The 22,624-nt window shown below is 38.7% G+C and overlaps 1 protein-coding gene across 3 annotated transcripts in view; it reads left to right on the top strand.

The window, feature by feature from the left end:
- Positions 1-22,624, top strand: part of FMNL2 (formin like 2) — a 307,483-nt gene that overhangs the window by 225,398 nt on the left and 59,461 nt on the right. For all 3 annotated transcript variants that reach the window (XM_059927874.1, XM_059927872.1, XM_059927873.1), the window contains exons 7-9: positions 13,665-13,773; positions 17,225-17,301; positions 18,952-19,045. In XM_059927874.1, the coding sequence (XP_059783857.1) occupies positions 13,665-13,773; positions 17,225-17,301; positions 18,952-19,045 (280 nt within the window). The remainder of the gene's footprint in view (positions 1-13,664; positions 13,774-17,224; positions 17,302-18,951; positions 19,046-22,624) is intronic.

Genomic DNA, 22,624 nt, shown 5'->3' on the forward strand with positions numbered 1-22,624 from the left:
CCCCCGCTTGCCACAACTAGAGAAAGCCCTCGCACAGAAACGAAGACCCAACACAGCCATAAATAAATTAATTAATTAATTTAAAAAAAAAAGAATTTTAACCTTTAAGCTATATTGCAGTTTAACTATTACAGTTTTTTTTTTTTTTTTGGACGGATAAAAGGATACTAAGTCACGTTCGGTAGAGATGATTTATTCTGGTAGCTTTGTTTGATTAGAATATATCTTCTGTATCCAAATACAGATTTTAGTTCCCTCATCTCTATCTCCAGATAATAATGTAGATTCAGTAATCTTACCCTATATCACTTAGGAAAAGGGTTGGTTAAACTTGGAGGAAGAAATGAGATTTCAAGAAATTTAAAACACTTTATAGGGACTTCCCTGGTGGCACAGTGGTTGAGAATCCACCTGCCAATGCAGGGGATGTGGGTTTGAGCCCTGGTCCGGGAAGATCCCACATGCCGTGGAGCAACTAAGCCGTGCGCCACAACTGCTGAGCCTGCGCTCTAGAGCCCGCGAGCCACAAATACTGAGCCCGCGTGCCACAGCTACTGAAGCCCACGTGCCTAGAACCCGTGCTCCGCAACAAGAGAAGCCACTGCAATGAGAAGCCCGTGCACCACAATGAAGAGTGGCCCCGACTCTCCGCAGCTGGAGAAGGCCTGCATGCAGCAATGAAAGACTCAAAGCAGCCAAAAATAAAAATAAATAAAATAAATACATTAAACAAGCATACACTTTATAAATGGGGCTTGATTAAAGAAAAGGAAAAACGCTCTGTTTTTAAACAAAATTCGAATGATGCACACTCTCCTTTTCGTATTTAGACTTTATTTTTTAGCTATTTAAAATAGATGATTAAGTATTTTATGACATGACACTCACCTGGAGTTGTATCAACTATTAGATTCTGTATTATCATAAATTTGTCAGGTTGGCAGTTGTAAAAAATGTTTGTTGATGCAGTAGAAACCTGGATTGTGCTGTTTCATAAGCTGAGAGTCTGGTGTACCTTCAGTTAAGATAGATTTCTGTTAACGTGGCTACAGATCTAGCTAAATTAAATGATGCTGTATATGCATATATGTGCACACTAGATTTTTGAAGACAAGGGTTGCATTAATTCAGATGCAAGAGAAAGTAATTTTTATTTTTTAAGAATGTCATGGTTAATGCTATTAGACTTAAATAAGCAGTGCCATAGATAATAAATCAGTGTTCCAAATTTTAAAGGAAAAGGGCACTAAAAGCCTGGAGGAAGGGATCAGATCTAAACTGGGACTTCGGGTGATGGCCAGAGTTGCTCCTCAGGGTGAGGAAAGCCTGCTCCAGGTAGAGGTAAAGTGAATGAGCATGAGATGAGCAAAATCTTACATCAAAGATCAGACATGTTCGGGAAAGAGGGGAGAACCTGTCATTTCTGGGACAGAGGGGTGGAGGGCTGTCTAATGGAGAGATTGGATCATAGACATACCCAACTGGGTAGGCCTTGTATGCCATCCGAACTGACCTTCCCACTGTGGTGAGGAAACCAAGATCTACATTTCCCTTAATATATTAACTCTTACTTATATTTCTTTCTAAGATTTCCTAGAACAAATTTCATTGCTTTTCCTGAAATTATTATCTTAATGGAATGGCATCTCTTGAATAGTCATCATCTACTATTTAGCATTTATATACTTAGTGGGTTTACGTGAAGAGTTCAAGTTTACATCCTTGTTTACACATTTTAATGCAGTAATCCCATTCTTTGCAATGTTTTTCATAGGAGTAATTTTTAAAAATTATTTTTAAATGGGCACAAAGATATTGGTAGCATTGATATAAATTTTATTGGGGAAAAAAAGCTTTTGTTGAGTGTCCACTGTGTGCCAGGCGCTGTCCTAAGAGCCTTCTGTGATTATTCACTGCTGACAATGGCTCTATGAGATGAATAGCTGTTACTATTACTATCCCTCTGAGGAAACCGAGGCCTCTAGTGGTTAAGCAACTTGCCTGGGATCAAACAGTGAGTGAAGGAGGTAGAATTTGAAGTGAGGTGCCCTGACTCAAACTGTCACACCATGTGATCCTGCCTGTATATTCACAGGATGATTTTTTTCCCCCAGTAAATATATTGTTTTAATATCAGCGTGTCCACATGGAGTTATGTTAAGTTGTACTGTGCAGGAGAGGATTTGCTAATCCTTCCCAGAAGATGTGCCTTTTTCTACTTCATCCAAAGGTGCCAAATGCTCTAGTGGAGACCATGATCAATGTGTTGGAATATTTATAACTATTAGAAGATAAGGTCATATAGAAACATGAAGAATGTTTCCTAAATGAATGACAAGAGTAAGATGGAAAGTTCTCTGTTAATATAGTTTTATTTTCACCTATTTGCAGTGGGAAGGCATTGAAAGGAAAGTTTATTGAATGAAGATAGTGACTATTTTTACGGAAGGGGAGATTATGAATAAACTTTTTTCTTTTCAGGTTTTTGTTCAACTCTTTTTGTTGATGAGGCACTTGAGGCCCAGCTTGAAGACCTTGTTCTCTAAGACCTAAGGAATAGGTCCTGCAGACCTGTTTCCATGTATGGCCCATATGGCTCATTGGCCTTCACTACAGTAGATACTTCTGTTCAAAGCAGTTTTCTTGATCTCTTTGTAACAGTGATCCTATTTAAACATATGGAAACACCAGCTCTGTACCAGTTTGCTTATAAAGTAAGTGGTATCTTGAAAGAGTTGAGTTCTTTTAAGCTCTTACAAGTTTTTATTTCAGCAGGAGCATTTTACCTTGAGTTTTAATTGTTAGGGGTAGAAGATCACCTAACCTCTTAACTTAAACTGTTATAATATCACATAAAAAATATCTTCAAATTCTATAGTTAGAAGCCAAAGCACTTTCTATCTTGATTCCCAACAAGGAGGTTGAACTCAATTTTGTTCATTTTCCAGCTTCTATAAATTAAGAATGTAATTTCTGAAACGATCATTATTCTCTTCTCTCTTCCTTCTTCTCCCCCCAAATTCTATAAAATCAACTCAGATCTTTTACAGTTGTCATGACTGAGAGTTGTAATCTGTATTTTATTCTACGTGTATTCCTTTTCCTTAACTTTGTTTATTCTAAAATTTCCTTATGGAAGGATCTTGAAGAATTTACCCTAGCTTCCAATTTAAAGGGGAAACTCTACAAAGAAAAATATATTTAAACAGTTATTTTCAAGGCTTGAATTCTCTCTGTTCACCAGATGAGATGGCAGGTGCTGATTAAAATTTTCATTAACACTTACTTTAGAAGGAGAGAAAATACTGCAAAGGAGTGGAAGAAAAAAGAACAATGAGATGATCATTATAGCCAACACCTGAGTTTTATTTCTGAGGAAGGAGAACTGTTGAAGACGTTCCTTAACCTGTTAGACTGTTGACCTGAAGATCAAAGGTCGCAGAAAATGCAGTACCTAGCACCCATCTATAAAATAAAGACTTTCTAAAGTCCTATATTTTCCAAAAATAATCTGTAACTACAAATTGTCACTTTGCCTTTTCAGCACATTTGTAAGCAGAAACAAGTCGAAAGTGTTAGGTGGTTGTGTTTCAGATTTGTGCATTTCTTTTTTATTTGGTGTTGTAAACAGAGAAAAATGTACTTGGGTTAAGAGTATGCATTCCACATTCTCAGCTTGGAACTTATTTTAAGGGCCTTGCTTGTGAAAATGATGACAGCTTTAATTGTAGCTTGTGGGTGCACCATACTGGCAGATTTGCCAGACATTTCCCACTGTGAGAAAGACTGATTCACTTGTTCCACCTCTTTATTGGGTCTTTTCTGTGATAGAAAACTGACTAAAAGAGGCTTTGTGGAAATGGAAAAACAAGTCACCTGGCCAGGGCATTGTTGGGTTCTGTCTCACAGATTCTCAGATCAGATCTAGGACCTGCCTCATAGGTTGTGAGATTAGATTAACAATTCTTATAAAGAACCTGGTGCAACAGTGAGTAGTCAATAAATAACTACATAGAATTGAGGAAAATACTAAAGATGACTCAGCAAATTCCTACAGCCGTGGTCTAGTGTCTTCATCTGCAAGATTTATTGCATACTTAATATGTGAAGGGTGCTTTGTCAAGTGCTGAGGATACGGAAGGATACATGGAATAATATGTTTGTACATGATTCATGACTGATAAAAGAATTTTTCATACTTATATCATTATATCTTCATGAAATCTTGGGGAGGTGTTCAAGAGTTATTAGCCCCAGTTTACAGATGAGGAGGCTCAGAGAAGTTATCCATAGGTAGTAAGTGATAGAGCCGGGATTTATAATCAAAGTCTTCTGACTTCTTTCCACTGTGTCAGTGTCTTTCTATATGATTTGACTGAGAAGTAAGTGTGTGTGTGTTCATGCACATACGCACTAACACATGTTAAGTATCACTTGTGTATAACCAGAACTAATGATATGGAACCTTAGAGGCTAGAGTGAACAGTCAAACCTAGGGAAGAGTCATGACTTGGTCTGCATGTGAAACAACGTGAGGAAGGCTGGGAGGAGTGGGTAGCAGAGGGGAGAGGAAGGGAGAGCGGTATGAGCGGCGGGTCAGTGGAGAGACTGCGTGGGTTGTTTAGGAAACAGTGAATAGATGAGTCTGGCTGGGAGTAGCGTAGAGCCAGTTTATGTACTGTGTTGAAGGCCAGGCTGTGGAATTGTCATTTTAGCTCATCGACAATATTTTATTGAAGATTTACGAAAAGAAGGGCCAAATTTGGATCAACATAGAACTATTTCTTTTGAAAAGTTACAGGAGTTAGATGGTTTCCTTGGACACTTCTCACATAGGGTCATATCCTGATTAATTAGCCACTCCCTAGCAAATGCCTTTGACAAAAGGAATATAATTGAAAATCAGAAGATTCAGACTATGGACCCTCCATTCATATGATGGAGTCTGTTGATTCACTTATTCCATTCAAAAAGCATGTCATGAGACCTTTTGACTTACAGATTGTGTTCTAGCTATCACCTGGTCCTCTAACAGGAAATACAGATCCACAGAAAATTTCAGTAACTGATTTAAAAGAAAAAAGGTTCATAAGGAGTTTTGTGTTCCCACCCACCGTGTCTCTGTTTCTGTCTTTGTCTCTCTGTTTCCCCTCCTCCTTTACCCCCACTTTGAACTATCTGGGTTCTACTCTTTCAGCTCAGTTTCTTTTGGCTGTAGAGACAGAAAAGTGCTTGGCTCATTTTTTTTTTTTTTTTAGCATCAAGTATTTTATGAGTTTAATTGATAGAAAAAATATGCCCAGGTGATGTCATGTCTGAACAGTAAGGGAGAGGAAACCTAAAACCCCCAATCTTGGTAAAGTTCTATTAGCCAGACCTTGGAACCATAAAAGACTATTACAATTATGCCAAACGATGTGACATACTTAGTTGGCGTTGCATTCTGTTGGGCTGAACCCTCACATTAGCTTCCAAGGGAGTTCTAATTTATCTATTTATAGGTAGATATTAGTTTAATTTCTGAATAGTTAGACCTTTGAAGACACTTTTGGTAAGAGGCAAAAATATATACCTTGTCTTTTTCCTGTTGCCATTTGGACCTAGATATTACAAATCCCACAAATGTTGGCATGGAGACTCCACAGAATATTTTTGAAAACCTTTTTGCTGGACTCTGGGAAAACCTGGTTAGGTCAGTTCAGGAAACATTCCTTTCAAGGTTCTGCAGTCCTTGGATAATACAGGCTCAGAGGGAGAGGCAGACATATAGAAAACTCACATATAAGAATATGTCTAGAAATAAGCATATGTTGTGAAGATAATAGATGGCTGATCAGACTTTTTTTAAGGCATCACTGGGTGAACAGTGGCTTCCATTTGGTGTTGACTAAGAGCTTGGTGCTTTGCAGATGTAGATCTCTAAACAAATCCAGGATTTGATCACATCTAGCTTTTCGTCAGGAGTAGGTCTTTCTCCTGTACGCCCAGAATTATCATAGACATGTTATTTATCATTCATTCTTATGTTATCACCCATTGTTATTCTTTTTAAGCATACTGCTTTTATTTTTTATTATTTTGTTGTGGTAAGAACCCTTACCATGAGATCTACCCTCTTCACAATTTTTAAGTGTATAATACATTGTTGTCAACTATAGGCAAGATGTTATACAGCAGATCTCTAGAACTTACTTACCTTGGATAACTGCAACTTTATACCTATAACTCCCCATTTTGCCCTGTCTTAAGCCCCTGGCAACCACCATTCTACTCTCTGCTTCAGTGAGTTTGACTATTTCAGATATCTCATATAAATAGAATAATGCAGCATTTGTCCTTCTGTGATTGGCTTATTTCACACAGAGTAATGTCCTCAAGGTTCAGCTGTGTTATTACATATTGCAGGATTTCCTTTAATTGAAGGCTGAATAATATTCCAGTGTATGTATTTACCACAGTTTCTTCTTTTTCTTTTTGTAACTTTAAATTTTGATATCATTGAAAACTTTAAAAAAAAAGCAACAATAGTACAATGATCCCCCTTATGCTCTTTACGCAGATTCAACAATTGTTTTAACATTTTGTACCTAAATTTACTCTACCATTTGCACATTTGCTTTGTAAACATACACACCTTTTAACCATTTGAGAATAAGTTACAGAATCATGCCCTTTTATACCTAATTATTTTAGTGTAGGTACCCTAAGAACACATATACCTACACTAAAATTATTATTTTAATTAAAATTTTAGTTATAACATGCTCTTAAATAACCATGGTATAATTATTAAAATCAGAACTTTTACATATTGACACAATTTTTAGTTCAGTTTGTTTAGTTTCATCAATTATCCCAGTCTATTTCATAACCTTTTTTTCAAATTCTGTCCAGAATCTAACACAAGGATCATTTATTGTGCTTAGTTGTGTCTGTGTAGCGTCCTTTATTGGAACAGTTCCTTACCCTTTCTTAGTTCCCCGACCAGGGATTGAACCCAGGCCACGGCAGTGAAAGCGCTGAGTCCTAACCACTGGACCACCAGGGAATTCGCAACCCTTTCTTTTTCATGACTTTAATATTGTGTGTGTATGTGAATATGTAAGTTAGTTTAATTTTTTATTGAGATATAATTGTTGTATAACATCTTGTAAGTTTAAGTTGTACAGTGTGTTGATTTATTTGTACATTGCAATGATTACTACCATAGCATCAGCTAAAACTCCTATCACACCACATCATTGCTATTTTTTTAAACCATATTTTTCCATATTTATCCATTCATCTGTTGATGGACATTTAGGTTGTTTCTACATCTTGACTTTTGTGAATAATGCTACAAGGAATAGGTGAGTGCAGATACCTCTTCTAGATTCTGGTCTCAGTTCTTTTAGATAAATACCCAGAAGTGGGATTGCTGGATCATTACATATAGAAGTTCTACTTTTGTTTGAGGAACCTCCATACTGTTTTCCATAGTGGTTGTACAACCTGCATTCCCACCAACAGTGTACATGAGTTCTAATTTATACACATTCTTGTCGACACTTGTTTTTCTTGTCTTTTTTGATAATGGCCATCTGACAGGTGTGAGGTGCTGTCTCATTGTGGTTTTGATTTGCGTTTCCCTGATGATTAGTGAGCATTTTTAATATACCTGTTGGCCATTTGTATGTATTCTCTGGAGAAATGTCTGTTCAAGTCCTTTGCCATTCTTTAATTAGATAATTTTTGTTTGTTTTTGCTATTGATTTGTGGGAGTTTCTTGTATATTCTGGATATTAAGCCCTTATCAGGTATTTGGTTTGCAAATATTTTCTCCCATTCCACGGGTTACCTTTTCATTCTGTCTCCTTTACTGTGCAGAAGCTTTTTCATTTTGTATAGTCCCACTTGTCTGTTATATTCCTAAACCTAAGGAACTAGTTCAGAATTACTATAGCTTTCTTTTAGATTCTCTTACAATGAATGGTGGTTTAAGCATAGCAAAACATGGCTCTAACCAGAACTCCAGTGAACATTGTATGTAATTCAGGCTATGAATATGTACCTGGCAAGAGAAATTCCTGTGTGTTTAATCTGTGGTCAAGCAGATCCAAGAGAGCTACTTCCCCAGGTTTCCTTTGCAGACCTCGCTATTCTTTTTGCCTTCTAGAGTCCAAAATTCAGATTTTACTTGCCTTGACATTTCTTAGAAGAAGTCAACTGGTTGGAGCTCACTAAACAGTCATTCTGACAGGTTTTCAAAACAGAGATAATTCTTTTTTTTCTGCATAACACCTGCTGCCAGTGCTGTGCAGGTCGAGGTGCTCACTACAGGCTCCTGGGCAGATAGCGCAGTTGTCACTATAGTACTAAACAGGACACATTGTATAGGTTTCTTAAAAGATATTTGCAACAATTGCTTAGTTTTTTGTGCCTCTTACTCCTACTAGCATTGACGATAACTTCATTTATTATTATTTCATGTAACTTATAACCGCTGGTGCATAAAATTAATACAAGTGGTTAGAGTCATTTCTCTCTGGTTTTGGTCTGAAGTCAATGTTGGCATCTGTTTGTTTCCACATTCATAGAACTTGGTGAATTCTACCTGGCAGCTCTTCCAAGATAGTGCCTTATCTTTGAATTATGAGGGCAATGTTTAGTTTTCATTCAGTGACAAGATAGCAGGCAGTTCTCACGGTCGATGGAGAAGAGGGCCTGAGAAATGTGGTGGTGTTTCTGTCAAAATGACCTCTCAAAGAACAGGATTTCCTTAAAACCCTTGAGACCTCAGAAAGACAGCCCTAAATATCCCTTCCCTATTACTTTTCCTACAAATGGCAGGAGCACCAGAAGTTAGACTCAGGGCTGTTTTCTGCCTCTGGGAAACCCCTCTTTTGTGTCCACGGATCCAGAGCCTCAAAACTCTGCTTGCCCGTCTGGCGGAGGAAAGGTTCTCAGACAGAATTTAGTGCCCCCATCCCGTTGTCCAGGCGTTGGGCCACAACCTCTCTGTAAATATGTCATTCCCTTGTTTTTCCATTTGGAATCTGAGGTAGTTCTCTGATCCTGACGTCTTGGGGAACCGCCCCCCATCACCAGAGAAACATAATTGTTGCAGCACCTTGTTTGACTGTTCCCTTTAACTGGAAGGAATTGTTACGTGTATTCAGAACGAATACGTTACTCAGGATCTCTAAGTGTCTGTTATGGGATGTCAGTGAAAATGGTGGAGTACAGGATCCACAAAAGCAGTGAGAAAACTGGCAAAACATGCGAGAATCAACATTTTCAGAACTCTAGAGATTAAAGTCTTGTAACAATCTGGGGAGCATCTATTTAGGAAAAACGACTGAATCTCAGAACAGCTAGCTTTGTGAGACTTTAACTTGTGCTGTTTTTCCTCTCCAGATCCACAGTAGCCTCAAAAACCAATAGTTCCGTAATCACAGTGCAAACCATCAGTGTGGTAGGCAGTGGAGAGGGGGCAGAATGGACCTGAAGGTCTTTCTAAGCCCCTCTTCTTCCTCCTCCTACATTAAGCTGTGATGTACCCTGAGATTTGAGAACTGCTAGTGAAGAAGCCAATTTCAAGTCTTAGCTGAGGGAAAATACCCCATTAACTGCTGACAACATCTAGGATCACTCAAGACATATTAGATAGGGCAGGACCAGAGCTTATCTGCCTCAGTCATCCGTAGACCACAGGGCAACTAGTGCTGCCTCCCACTGGAGCCTTTTGAATATATCACAGTGAACTGGGGGCAGTCTCCAACTGTCCTGTTGGCTCTGTTTTAGTTGTTTCCAAATAACTTCAGGAAGAAACCGTCATAGTACTTGGTTTCACTGTATGTAATTCTGTAATGGGACACACGCCAAGGGTATTCGTTTTCCACAGAAGCACCCATATCTTCTACTGAGTCACTGATGTAATCCCTGTAAAAGCTCAGGTCTTTGTGGAAAGTTGATTCAAATAGCCAAAGCGGGATGATCAGTGCTTGTGAAAGGTGAAGGTAGCTTAGCCTACAGGGCTGTGGCATAGAACCGGATGCAGCCTTATCTACCCTTTTAAAGATAATGCACTGCATCGTATGTACTTGTGTCAACATGACCATGCAGCAGCACCTTGTACACACAGTGTTTGGCTGTGATGACTCATCTCATCTGAGCTGTTTGCATTTTTAATTGATGATGGATCATTGCTGTGAAATTCCAGCCCTGCCTAAGTGAGTCAGTGTGACTCATACACTTGGTAGAGATTTGTGGCACTAATCAGTTAACCTCATCTGTTTTCTCTGGAAACTGTTAATCATTGTATTCAGGTCAATTGGCATCCAGGTGGATGTGTGCAGCACCAGGGAATAGGATTTTAAAAGCTTAGTTGTTCTGATGATACTTGGTTCTTTTGCTGCCTGTGTTGTGGTGGAAATTGGGCTCTTCAGAGAAACCCTCAGCTTGGCTTTCCACTTAAGGACCAGCTCTGTCCTTAAGAGGCCTTTAGGAAACATTCTTCTGTGGGGTAACTAAAGTGGGAAAAGCATTATCATCATACGATCTAGTTAGCTTTCTGTCTTTAGATGACTGTAAACCTAGACCATCTGTAAGGGTGTGTTTTTTGTGTAACTTTTTTTTTCTTTATTTGGAAAGTAATATACATTCATTGTAGAAAATTTTAAATATAGATAAAAATAATGAATGGAAGTGTCTTGTAATTCCACTGTTCAAAGACTCATGAGATGGTGTGTTTTAAATCTGCGTTAGTAATATTTCATGTTCAATTATGTTCATTGTATGTCACCTTTCTGATACTTATCCCACAATTTTGTCCTTTCCTTTTATACTTACTTCTTGAATTAGAGCCTCATTTAAAAACTTTCATATGCCTAAAGACAGTTACTAAGAGTAGGTCTGTCTTATTAACTCAGTCAAATATGGCTTGATTGAGAAAAGGTTATATGAGGATTTTAAGTATCTTGCTTTGCAAAAAAGTGTTCTCGTTTGAGGTGTGACTGTTATCACTCCACCATATTGTGCTGTGCAGGTATGTGTACTGTTACTGAATTCATTTTACACGTTAGAATGTGCATGCCGCAGAAGGGGTGGGCTGGGTGTGGACAGAGAACATCTTAATACAGGGGCTATCGATATAACCTCTTGCTTCCTAAACTAGATGGTGGCAGAAGCAACATCTTCATCTTTCATTTTCCCTTAGCACTTAATAGAGTTTAGCATGCACAGTAGATGCTTGGTAAAACCAACTTTGGACCTTAAACACTAGGTTTGGTTTGATTTCCTGTGGTTGGTAGAGAGCACCAGAGGCCAGTTCTTATAGATTGCTTACCTCGTCCAGGTGTTCTTGTGGAAAGTGGATATGTAGTAAATTGTTAGTCCTAATTCTGTTAGTCAAGTTGGGGGATCTCGTAAAACCAGCGCCGTGGGGATGTGTTCTTTGGATAGTATCAACGTTGTGCAGTGGAGCTGAATTTAAAACATGTCCAAAAAAGGTAATAAATTACTCAGATGACAACTAAAGCAAATAAACCAAATATTTAATTACATAAATTGTCAAATTCCACAAAATGTTCATGCTGAAGAGTAGATTAATGTATGTGCTAACCCATGACACAGTCCCTAAAGTTTAGCCTTGGAGATTTAAGGTGATCCTCAGTTAAGTTGTTTGCAAATATTTTGTGTTTGCCAAAGAGTTGTGAATTAATTAGGAGTGCATTTTCTTAATTGGGGAAAATTCTTTAGATGAGAATTCCAAAATATAGAGCAAAATTTCCTATTAAGTTAGAAAACATCCTCACTTGCCCAATAAGTGATTTAGGATAAAGATTTAAAAAGAAAATTTTGCTCAGCGAGTGGATCAGCCACTGTGTTCTGAAGAAATTGCTCAGATACTGCTGTTCTTAACCAACTAAGCCTTAATCCTGTGAAGTGAAATAATTATTGGAGGGGTGGGGGAAAGATACCTATGTAGGACCGAGGCAGAAAACGCTGTTGGGATAATATGATACAAACATTTGACAAGGAACTCATCAAAGAACTACAAACCTGAGGTTAAAATAAATTAAGAAGGGCGGAGGAAGGGAGAGACCTTTGGGTGTAGATTAAGCAGACCAGGGATTCTTGGGTCAGACAGGTCATGTAGTTGTTTGAAGGGGCACCGGTTCCTGTGAGACTTCTGTCGGGTGTGTTAGCCGTCATGCTCGGGCTAGGGTTATGGCAGTGACACCTTTTAAAGTTGTATTTTACATGTTGAAATTGGGCTTATAACACCCAAATCTGCATGTGTTTCCTTAACTTTGTTTTGCACTCAAAACTGAATTAGGCCGCCTTCCATTGCTGAATTGTTATTTTCCAGTGTGAGTAAAGCAGGAGTCCTCAAGCAAAGCATTCTTCTTTAAAAGTCATGTGAGCAAACCAGGTTTTGCACAGTCAGGTATATTGAGGCCAGTGACTTACCAAGGTGCTTTTCAAAAATGCATTTGGCGTATTAGTGAAAGAATCTTGTGTGAAAGAATCATCTCTCTTCTGTTTGATGGTTTTTGAATAGAAAATGTAAAAGAGCTCAGCTCAGCTGAACAGTTGGAGACCTGTCAATTCAGTTTTCAAATCTTAGCCTGCACCTGTGTGACTTTTGAAAGCAGTTAATATTAATTACGCCTTCTTTAAAAATGTTTAATTAGCTTAATTCAAGGAGAAGGAAGGCCTATAGCTTCTTTTGTGGAACATTTCTGTCATTGACTCCGTGGGAAAGTAGTTGACAAGTTTTGAAATTTGCTTTCATTTCAGGCTTGGAGTTGCAGAGAAAACTTATCTGTTTCCCCTCTGAAGCAGTCATTTAGAGCTCATGACGAAGCCCTCAGTATTGTCATCTTTCTACTTGCCCCATCTTACTTACTGTCACTGCTTTATGACTTGCAGGTTCTCATAAATCTGCAGAAAGGAGAACTAAGGCTTAGCAATGTAGGGTCTCCAGAATGAACCCTAATGTTGAAACATCCTAACCCTTTGAAATGTCAGCATATTTCCATCTCAGTTTCAGCTGCCATACCAGGCTTTGGGTGAGGGATCAGGCTGTGGAGGCATTTGTTTGTATACTATTTAGGTTTTGCGTACTATTAAGGTTCAGTATCACAGGCTGATATCGCAGTTGCTAATGTATAACCTTGCCTAGGCTTAAACTCTGAAGCAGGGACTCCTGATAACAGTGATGGGAAGGTGCTGTTAAAATTGGGTCACGTGATAGGAGGTCTACCTATTAGCTGAGCTCTACCCCTTCACTTGTTTAAAAAATGCAATCTGTATGCCTGTTGTCTCAAATCACCTCTGCAAATCTGGCTTGGCCTGCTGATTAGAGCCTGGATTGTTGGTTAGTCTCATGTATAGTCTGATTCATTATATGCAGTGAGTGGAGGTGTTTCACTGTCCGTGGGTATATTGCCTGACAAGATGATAGCCAGTACACAGGACTGTGTAGGCCTCATAGTCTAAAGAAACAGCTTTGTGGTGATGGGGTGGTTGGTGGTGATGGGTTAGTTAGTGGTGGTTTGACCTGCAATCCGCATTTAGCTGTAGGTACAAGTAGAGAACAGTGTCCATTTTTAAAGTGCATCTGCTTATGCTAAGAAAGTAATCTATAGCTTTATAGAAGTTTCTCTTTTTATTTGTAGATATAATACTTTGCCAAGCAGAAGAACCCTGAAAAATTCAAGATTAGTGAGTAAGAAAGATGACGTGCATGTCTGTATCATGTGTTTACGTGCCATCATGAATTATCAGGTATGTTTCTGTTTATAATCCTTTAAAAAAATCTGAATTCATCAGGCTCAGATCTTGTTCTCTTTGGTGACTTTGTATTATTTCTGTTTGAAGTAAATAGCAAGATTTAATGAAATTCTATTTTAAAAGAAAGGTCTAGGTCACTCTAGTGCTCATAATTCATCGCCCTTATATTTTAATTAGCATTTATAATTTACAATGTATTTAAGGGAAGACATTTTCCTCTTGTAATGGCAAGCTTGTCTAGATTACTTGGTAAATGTTTGTGACTATTAAAGACAGCGTAAGCCACTGGTTGTGGGCAATAATGGAACAGCTTTAGGACCCTAGGAATGATAGACTCTCACACTGGACAGGTCATTGCTTCTCAAAGGGTTATATGCAAGGAGGCAAGGAGTTATAATTACTGTGTGTTGGACCCTGTGGTTCCTGATCTTCATAAGAAACACTTGAAGGATTCTTGGTAGAAGTGCAGAGTCCTCGTTAGAGGTTATCCCCACTCTGAAAAACACTAGGAGCAACTAACTACAGTGTGTGGGATTAATCCTAACCACAAAGTGGGAGTTAGAGCCTGGAGTGTCTAGGGTGAGCTGACAGGGACAAAAGTATAGTTGTAAAAGCAAACCAGGGCTGAGAATTAGACCAACAATGTTCACATCAGAAAATAGGGTTTGATTTCCATTGAAACGGATCCTATAGATGGGTCCAAGTAGAAATGGGTGGTAAATACATAGGTCAGTATTAGAGTTCAAACCCAACATAAGCATGCCAAACTGAATTTAAGAAGGGAAACATGCATTTATTCTTTCAATCAATTAATATTTTTTGAACATTGCCAGACAGACCCTGTTCTAGGCACAGGGAATACAGCATCAAATAAATAAGTGCCCAAGGGAACTTACTCTCTATTGAGGGGAGACAGATGGTAAACAATTAAATTGGTAAACTATATAGCATTCCAGATAATAATAGTGATGAAATGAAATAAAAGCTGACACTTAAATAGTGCTTCCTACAGTCTAGTACCTTTAAACCTATTACTTACTTTGAGCCTCGTAACAGTCCTGTGAGATTGGTAATATTACCCTCGCCATTTTACTGATGAGGAAACTGAAATACAGAGACGTTAAGGATCAGTTAAGCCCAGGATCACATAGCTAATAAATGGTGGACTCAGATTTGAACCCAGGAAGACTGCCTCCAGAGAACTACTACTTAGTACTATAGAAAAAATAATCAAGAAATAAGAATAAGTGCAGGAAATGTGAGTTCAGTTTTAAATAGGCTAGCAAGAAAAGTGTCATGGAGAAGATAACATTTATGTAACAACTAGAATGAGGGAACAAGGTAAGGAATATTTAGGAAAGAAAATTATAGGCAGAGAGAAGGGCAAGTGCAAAGGCCCTGAGGCAGGAATAGGTCTGATGTGCTGAAGGCACAGAAAGGAGGTTAGGTTGGCTGGATCAGAATGAATAAGAGGGAGAGAAGTAGAAGATGAAATCTGAAGTTACAAGGGGGTCCTGATTATGCAGGGCTTTATAAGCCAATGAAGGGACATTGGCTTTGCTATGATTAGAAAGCTATTGAAGGTTCTGAGGAAAAGTGTGACTTAATCTGACACTTGAATTTAACATGATCCCTCTGACTTCTGCGTTAGGAATCACCCTGGGGGGCAAAGACAAAAGGAAGTAGACCTTTTAGGAGGCTGTTGCATTAATTTAGGTGAGTGTTGATGGTGGTATGGATCAGGAGAATAGAAGTAGAGGTGATGAGAGGTGGCCAGATTCTGGTTTCGTTTCGGTGGTAAGGACAGTAGCAGTGTATGTGTGGTGAGGAATGGAGGACAGCTCCAAAGTGTTTGTCCTGGGCACCTCTAAGATGGAGTTGCCGTCTACTAAGATGGGGAAGGCTGCAGGGTGAGCAGATTTGGGAGACCTGATTAGGAGTTCAGTTTGGGGGATGTTAACTTTGAGGTGTCCATAGATATCCAAATAGAGATCTTAAATAGGTGGTTGGATATGCCAGTCACGAGTTCAAGGTCTGGAAGTCTGGGCTGGAGATAAAAGTTTGAGAGTCAGTAGATGGTATATAAACCCATGGGAGTGAAGGAGATCAGCGGGGATAGACAGAGAAGCAGAGAGGTCCCAAATAACCCTGGGGCACTCTGTTTAATGTCAGAGAGATGAGGAAAAACTAGCTAGAGAGACTGAGAAGCAGCCAGGAAGTAGGAGCCAAGCACAGGAAGTATTTCATGGAGCAGAGAGTGGTCAGCTGTGTCCGGTGCTGCTGCCAAGTCAGGCAAGATGCAGAGAGTTGGCCATGGGCTCCGGCAAAGTGCCCATCATTGCCGGTACAGTTTCATTGTAGTGTTGGGGATGAAATCCCTGACGGAAGTGGTGTCAAGAGAGAACGGGAGGAGAGGAATTGGAGACAACAAGTGGTTGGAGTTTTGCTGTAAAAGAATAGCAGAAAAATGAGAGAGTGGCTGGACACTGGTTGTTGGGTCAAGAGAGATTTTGTTTTTGTTGTTTAAGGAGAATTTGCATCATGTTTTTATGCTAATGGTAGTGAATCAGAGAGGGAAAAATAATGATGGGGGAATGGGAGAATCGCTGGAGCATATACTGTTCTTGAGTAGGTTGGAGGGAATGGGATCAAGAACTCAAGTGGGGGGAATGGCCTTAGATAGGAGCATGGAGAGTTCATCTTTAGGAAGAAGTGAGGAGGGAAGACCCAGATCTGTGTGGGTGGATTGACATGGTGGTGGGAGCTTTTGGAAGTTTTTTTCCTGATTGCTTATGTTTTCTCGGTGTAATTGGAAATAAGGTCATGAGCTGAGAGTGAGTTTGGAGGAGAAGGAATAATTCCTCAATTCGGCAGAATCAAGAATGTTTCTTGATCCCGTTATTGAACTTGCTTCATTTTGTAGAAGGATGAGGTACCACGCCTCAGAGCAAGGAAGGTTTTCCTAGGCTTTTGGTCTCGATAACCATTGCCAAGAGAAGGGACCAGAGGTGGTGGTTGTCAACCCCGGCTGCACAGTGAAGCTGCTTAAAAAATTCAGATGCCAGGGCTCCATCCTTGAGATTCAGAATAAATTGACCTGAAGTGGGTCCTGGAGAATTGGTGTTTTGTTTTGTTGACTTTTCCAGGTGATTTTGCCAAGCGGTCAGGATTGAGAATCACTGGCCTGGAGCCTTTTCATCATTTTAACGAAGAGACACATATAGTTTATTCATGGAGAATAGGAATATGGTACCTTGATAATAACATCATTCCTGAAATTTTTCATAGAGAAATATGTGCAGACACTGATGTGCTAGAGACATAAGTGCATTTATGATGGTATAAAATCACATTAGGTAGAAACTTCAGGTTTTTGTTTTTTAATCAACATTGACAGTCCTCTCAATTAAGTCCTAATGCTTTGTTTTTTCCACATCCACTTCAGTATGGTTTCAACATGGTCATGTCTCATCCACATGCTGTCAACGAGATTGCACTAAGCTTGAACAACAAGAATCCAAGGTAAGCTGGCTTTGTAATGTACAAATCTGAATCGAACTAGGGACACCAGAGAGCTCATCGACAATCAAATTAGAGTTTAGAAACTTTCAAGCACGACTTTTTAAATTAAGATTGTCAATAGACTCCCTGGCTAAGTAGAATTTTCTTTTCAGCTATGTTACAGTTTTACAACTGGTGACAACTCTGGCCCTGTCTTCAAGCTTTCATTCCTCTTGAGGCCTGGTTCTCAGCATCCTTGCAAATTTAGAGCATGAAGCTTCCAGGTTGTCAGGACTGGGGCCAGGAGAGTCTTGATACAGACTTAGCCACACCACTTTTTGCTGAAAGCTAACTAAAACTACTACCGCTTGTCTACACTTCATTTGCAGCCTTTACACGTGTAGCTTTTATTGCCAAACCAAAAAAACAAACACAAACAAAACAAAAATAACTGCTCGCAGATTTCTTTTCATCTTCACTTTCCTATAAAGGCAAGTGCCATATATTATTCATTTCACAGATTACCTCTAGAAGCCTGTTTTCGTCAATTTATTTTAGTTAGTGTAATGCATTTTCCATTCTAGTGCATTTCTGCATTTCACACTGTTACTCCCTTTTACCAGACTTCTCTGATAAAACTGCATATGTGAAAACTGTTAATTCAGTTGAAAAATATGATTATAAATTAGATCCTTGCAATGCAAACCCTAAATCCTATTTAGATGTTGGATTTTATTATTCATACTTCCCCTGATTAATGCTTTTGCAGCTTTCTGATTGCTTCCTTAGTTTACTAGAATCCCAAGTAGTCATGCTTCTTTGTCACTGTCTTCCACTGAGGGAAGTCATTATTCATTTTTCTTAAGACAATTGATACTGTGGATTATCAGAATGATCTTTGTTTAGAGGTTGGCAATAGCTTTTATTCCAGAAAAAAGATGAAATACGGAAGTAATCGTACTCTGAAGTAACAATGCTGTCCTTGACATTGTATTTGAAAACTTAGATTGTATCTCTAAGGTTTTCCTTCTAAAAATATTTCAGACGGAGTTTTATTTTCTTGAGTCAGAGAAAATATTCTTGTATTAGCACAGCTGTAAGCCATCTCCTTTCAGATCTCCTGTGTGGGAAGAAGAAGTGATGGAAGCTTGCATTATTGTGGGGATTTTTATGGAGCCATTGCAGATTAGCAGATTTGCAGTGTAAGGTGTTGATTTCCGTTGATTTTGAACTTTTTCAGCAAATGTTTTATCTCTGACTCTAGAACCAGAGAAAGTGTTTAACCAATGGGTGGTTTTACTGAATATTCTCATGTTTCCTGTTGTCTTTATTTAGCTCATTAAAAATACTTTTTCAACCACATTACACTGAGTCACTTGCTGATAGGACTAAAAGACTTAATCTTCCCATAATTAATTTTCATTTGTGAGTAATTTGTAATCTTGGGAATAGGAAACATGCCTTCCAAACTTGCTACCCTAGATAAGCCACACGTATAGAAGTTCGTAAAGGTTTTAAAATGTATGTGCTTTAATATAACTATGCCTTAATTCGTAAAAGTTTAAAAAAATACATGGACAAATATTATCATATTCATCTTGGAAGGAACAGCGGACTCATCGTTCATTTGCTTTCACTCATGTGTGTTTTTTTTCCTTCTTGTTTTGACAGAACAAAAGCTCTTGTCTTAGAGCTGTTGGCAGCCGTTTGTCTTGTCAGAGGCGGGCATGAAATCATTTTATCAGCATTTGACAACTTTAAGGAGGTAGGATATTCTAGTTTTAAAAAGAATGCTCACACAAACATATTTGGACATCTTTGAACAGAATGATTTGCCTTTTGTGTGTGTGTGTGTATGTGTGTGTGTTTTATTATTGAGATAGAATTGACATATGACATTAGTTTCAGGTGTACAGCATAGTAATTTGATATTTGTATATATTGCAAAATGATCCCCACAGTAAGTCTAGTTAACATCCATCACCATGATTTACCTTTTTATTTATTTTAGGGCCTAAGGGGTATAATAGTTAATTTTCTAAGATGTCACTGAGGGAGAAGTAATGAACCTAGTCTAAATAAATGGATGCATTAAGCTGTTTTTGGTGTCTCATTTCCAAGAAGAGCTAAAAACTATTTGCAGGACTCATTTTCCTTTGGAGAACACAGAACAGCCAAGTCTGAAAACTGGTTTTGTTAAACGTATGTTGTTTTCATATGATTGTTACTTGAGCATCCACCTTGTAAATTTTATGAACTCTTTCATCATAGTTACTTTCCTCAAATCATATGTGTGATCACTGCTTTGCTGGATGCTATGAGAAATCACTCAAATAACCACAGACACTGATTTTAGCAGTTTGTAATCTTAATCAGGTGATCTTGTCACAGGAAAACAGTAAACCAATGGACATGCATGATTGAAATGGAAACTAAATGACTGCAAAAGAAGAAACAATTACACATAGATAATATGACACCAGGAATTCTGAACCAAAATATCAAGGCATCACAACTGAACTCATAGCCAGTTTCTCTTGGTGGTGGTGTGTAGCCTTACATAGCCAAGGAGGGTGCCTGCTAGCTCCCCTGTTAAGTGTCTAACATCTGAGGCTACTTTGAGGTGGGACATGACCAAAGTAATTGAAGGCACATGGAGCCCCAGATTACAATAGCATCAGCCAAGTTATGCCTTTCCCTGGCAATCCCATTTGATTCCAGATGCTTCTGGATTAAGACCCAAACTGGATTAAAATCTAGATCTCAGAGGGACTTCCAAACCTCCCTCTCATCTTTCCTGGGAACCTCTGGAGTAGAACTCAGCTAGTATTTATTGAAGACCTCCTATGTGCCAAGGGCTGTGCCAGGTACACACATGAAGTCATTTGGTTCTTACAGGTAAATGTTAATATCTCCATGTTGTAGAAGAATAAAATTTCAAATACATTATTTGCTCATGGTCCCATGGCCAGATAAGCAGCAGAGCCAGGATTAAGATTTGGTGCTCCTCATCCTGAGCTTCTGTTTCCAGTGACGTTTGGTCCCCACTGTGTGTGAATCTCCTGAGACAGAACCTAGGAGCCTATCCCCCTGCCCTATCCCCTTAACTGGACGCACTACCCCAGCTGAAGGATGTACTAGTGAGCGACCCATAATCCTTTACGTGGGCTGGCAAGCTTCAAAGATACTTCAGTCAACAGGGAAAACAGTCCTCCTGCCCCTTTATTTGCATTGCCTCCTTCCCCTGCAGTCACTGCCTTTAGATTTTGATATTATCCATTTTGCTAATGCCAGCCATGGACAGAACCAAATGTTGTCTTTTTATGTGTTCAGCCTTAGTAGTGAAAAATATTTGGGTTCTAAGAAAATGATGAAGAATAGTAGTGATTCTTTAAATTCATGTTCTGGCTTCCAAAACAAATAGAGTCTTTAGAGATAAGAATGTATGAGTGCTTGTCTGTGAATGTTTTTATATATCATTTACGGGACATAAAACATATTTATAAATAAGGAGATATGTGGGTGGATGGGTCTAAAATGAAAGTAAAACAACATGTGAAGCTAATATAACTCCCACATCTTTATCATTAGATCACATTTTGAACATATCACATGCCAAATCTTTTCCACACTGGAAGCACTTACCATACAGTTATCAGTGACCCTTGTTATAATAAAAGTCATATTATAACAAGCAACTGATTATACTGCAGGCCAAATTATGTCCTAAAATTATAATTGTATAGAATCAGTGTTCATTAAAGCCAGTAAATCATGAGATGAATGTTAAATTTGTTTTCTCTTAGATAAGGTAGAGTGCCTTTCTTATGCATAATAGGCACAAAAGTACTTGCAGGATTGAGTTTTAACTATCTGGTGTCAGAATTGTATATGGTTTAGCCATTTAGGCCACTGCGTGTGCTTAGTTGAAAAAAAAAAGTAATCCTGCTAAATCTAATAGCTGGCTTAATAGTAAAGAGGACTAAATTTTGACTTTGAATTTAGAGCTTTAACCAAAATCTCCCTCATTTCTGTAATTTCTTGTGAATGATGGTGGGTGTTTAAGTTCTGATTTCTCCTTGGACTGGCAATTGCATCTCAGAGAAGACAAACCATGTCACGTGGGAGAGGGGACACGGACAGAGCTGGTTCTGTGGGTGCTCTTGGCTTGCACTGACCTCAGGCTGTGGTGTTCATGTAGACAGGCCAGGAAAAGGATTATTCTAATAGCCATATGCAGGAGGCCAGGGCAGGAGCACGCTCCTGAGAAACTGCATTCTTAGGGGTAGGTCAAAAGACATCCACTTATTTATCTGTTCAATCTGAGGGTGAAAAAAGTTAGTGTATATTGATCTTGGGTTTTTTTTTTTCTTTTTTTTTTTTAATGTAATGCCATACAAAGGCTAGCATCTTTTGAATCTCTTCCTTTTCTCTTTTTCTCCTGTCTTTATGTGTTTTTTTTTTTTCGTATACATCATAGTGAAGAGTATATTCTTACTCATTTTAGCAAAATGTCAGTGGAATCTTTTGGGTTTAGAGAGGTTTGGGAGCCAGCTGTTCCTGATTAGGAAAAGTTGTCCTTACGATCTCAAATGCCTGTGCAGATAGGGTCTTGGTCAGTGAGAAATGCCCATTGAGCTGCCCATGGCCGAGAGAGCACCATACCAGCTACGGGGATCCTAGGGATTAGGGTCAAGGAAGAGTCTTTGCCCTCAAGAACATTGTTTTTAATGCTTTTATCCCATTTAGTAAGTGGGGTTCCGTTCATCTCCTTAAGAAGGATGAAGGGATTATCCCTGTTTTCACTGGGGGGACTGGTGTAGGGTGATGGTGGGCTTCAATATCAGATATCAGTATCTATTTTGGCAGATAAAATAATGTGCATTAGAGTGCCAGACCCTTTGGGCTTGTATCACCACTAGAGTGTAGCCAAGCATACTGCTGCAGTGTGGCACCAGATGCTAAAAGGATATTTAAAGACCACACATCTTAAGTATGTGGCACGATTTTTTTCCTCTCTACTTCTTGAGCCAACAAATCCATTCTGTCCTATTTGGCTACCACTAATTAATTCAAATTTAGATTAAAAGAAAGTATCTTTTAGCTTTTGATAGATTTTAATGTATGATTACATTAATTTCTCATATTTCAATTAATATTCAGAATCCCAACCAGTGTGGTTTTCTGTGTTTTTGCAAAGACATCTTATGCCATGTATCTTATAACAACTGTAGTATATATTTTAGAAAAATAGCACTTCCAATTTAATGGTATCTGATGGTGGGAAGGATATTAATCGAAGACCTTGCTTTTGGTGGTTTTGGGGGTTTGGGCCTAAGCCTGA

This window comes from Balaenoptera ricei, chromosome 7 (genome assembly GCF_028023285.1).
Source record: "Balaenoptera ricei isolate mBalRic1 chromosome 7, mBalRic1.hap2, whole genome shotgun sequence".
Lineage (NCBI taxonomy): Eukaryota > Metazoa > Chordata > Mammalia > Artiodactyla > Balaenopteridae > Balaenoptera > Balaenoptera ricei.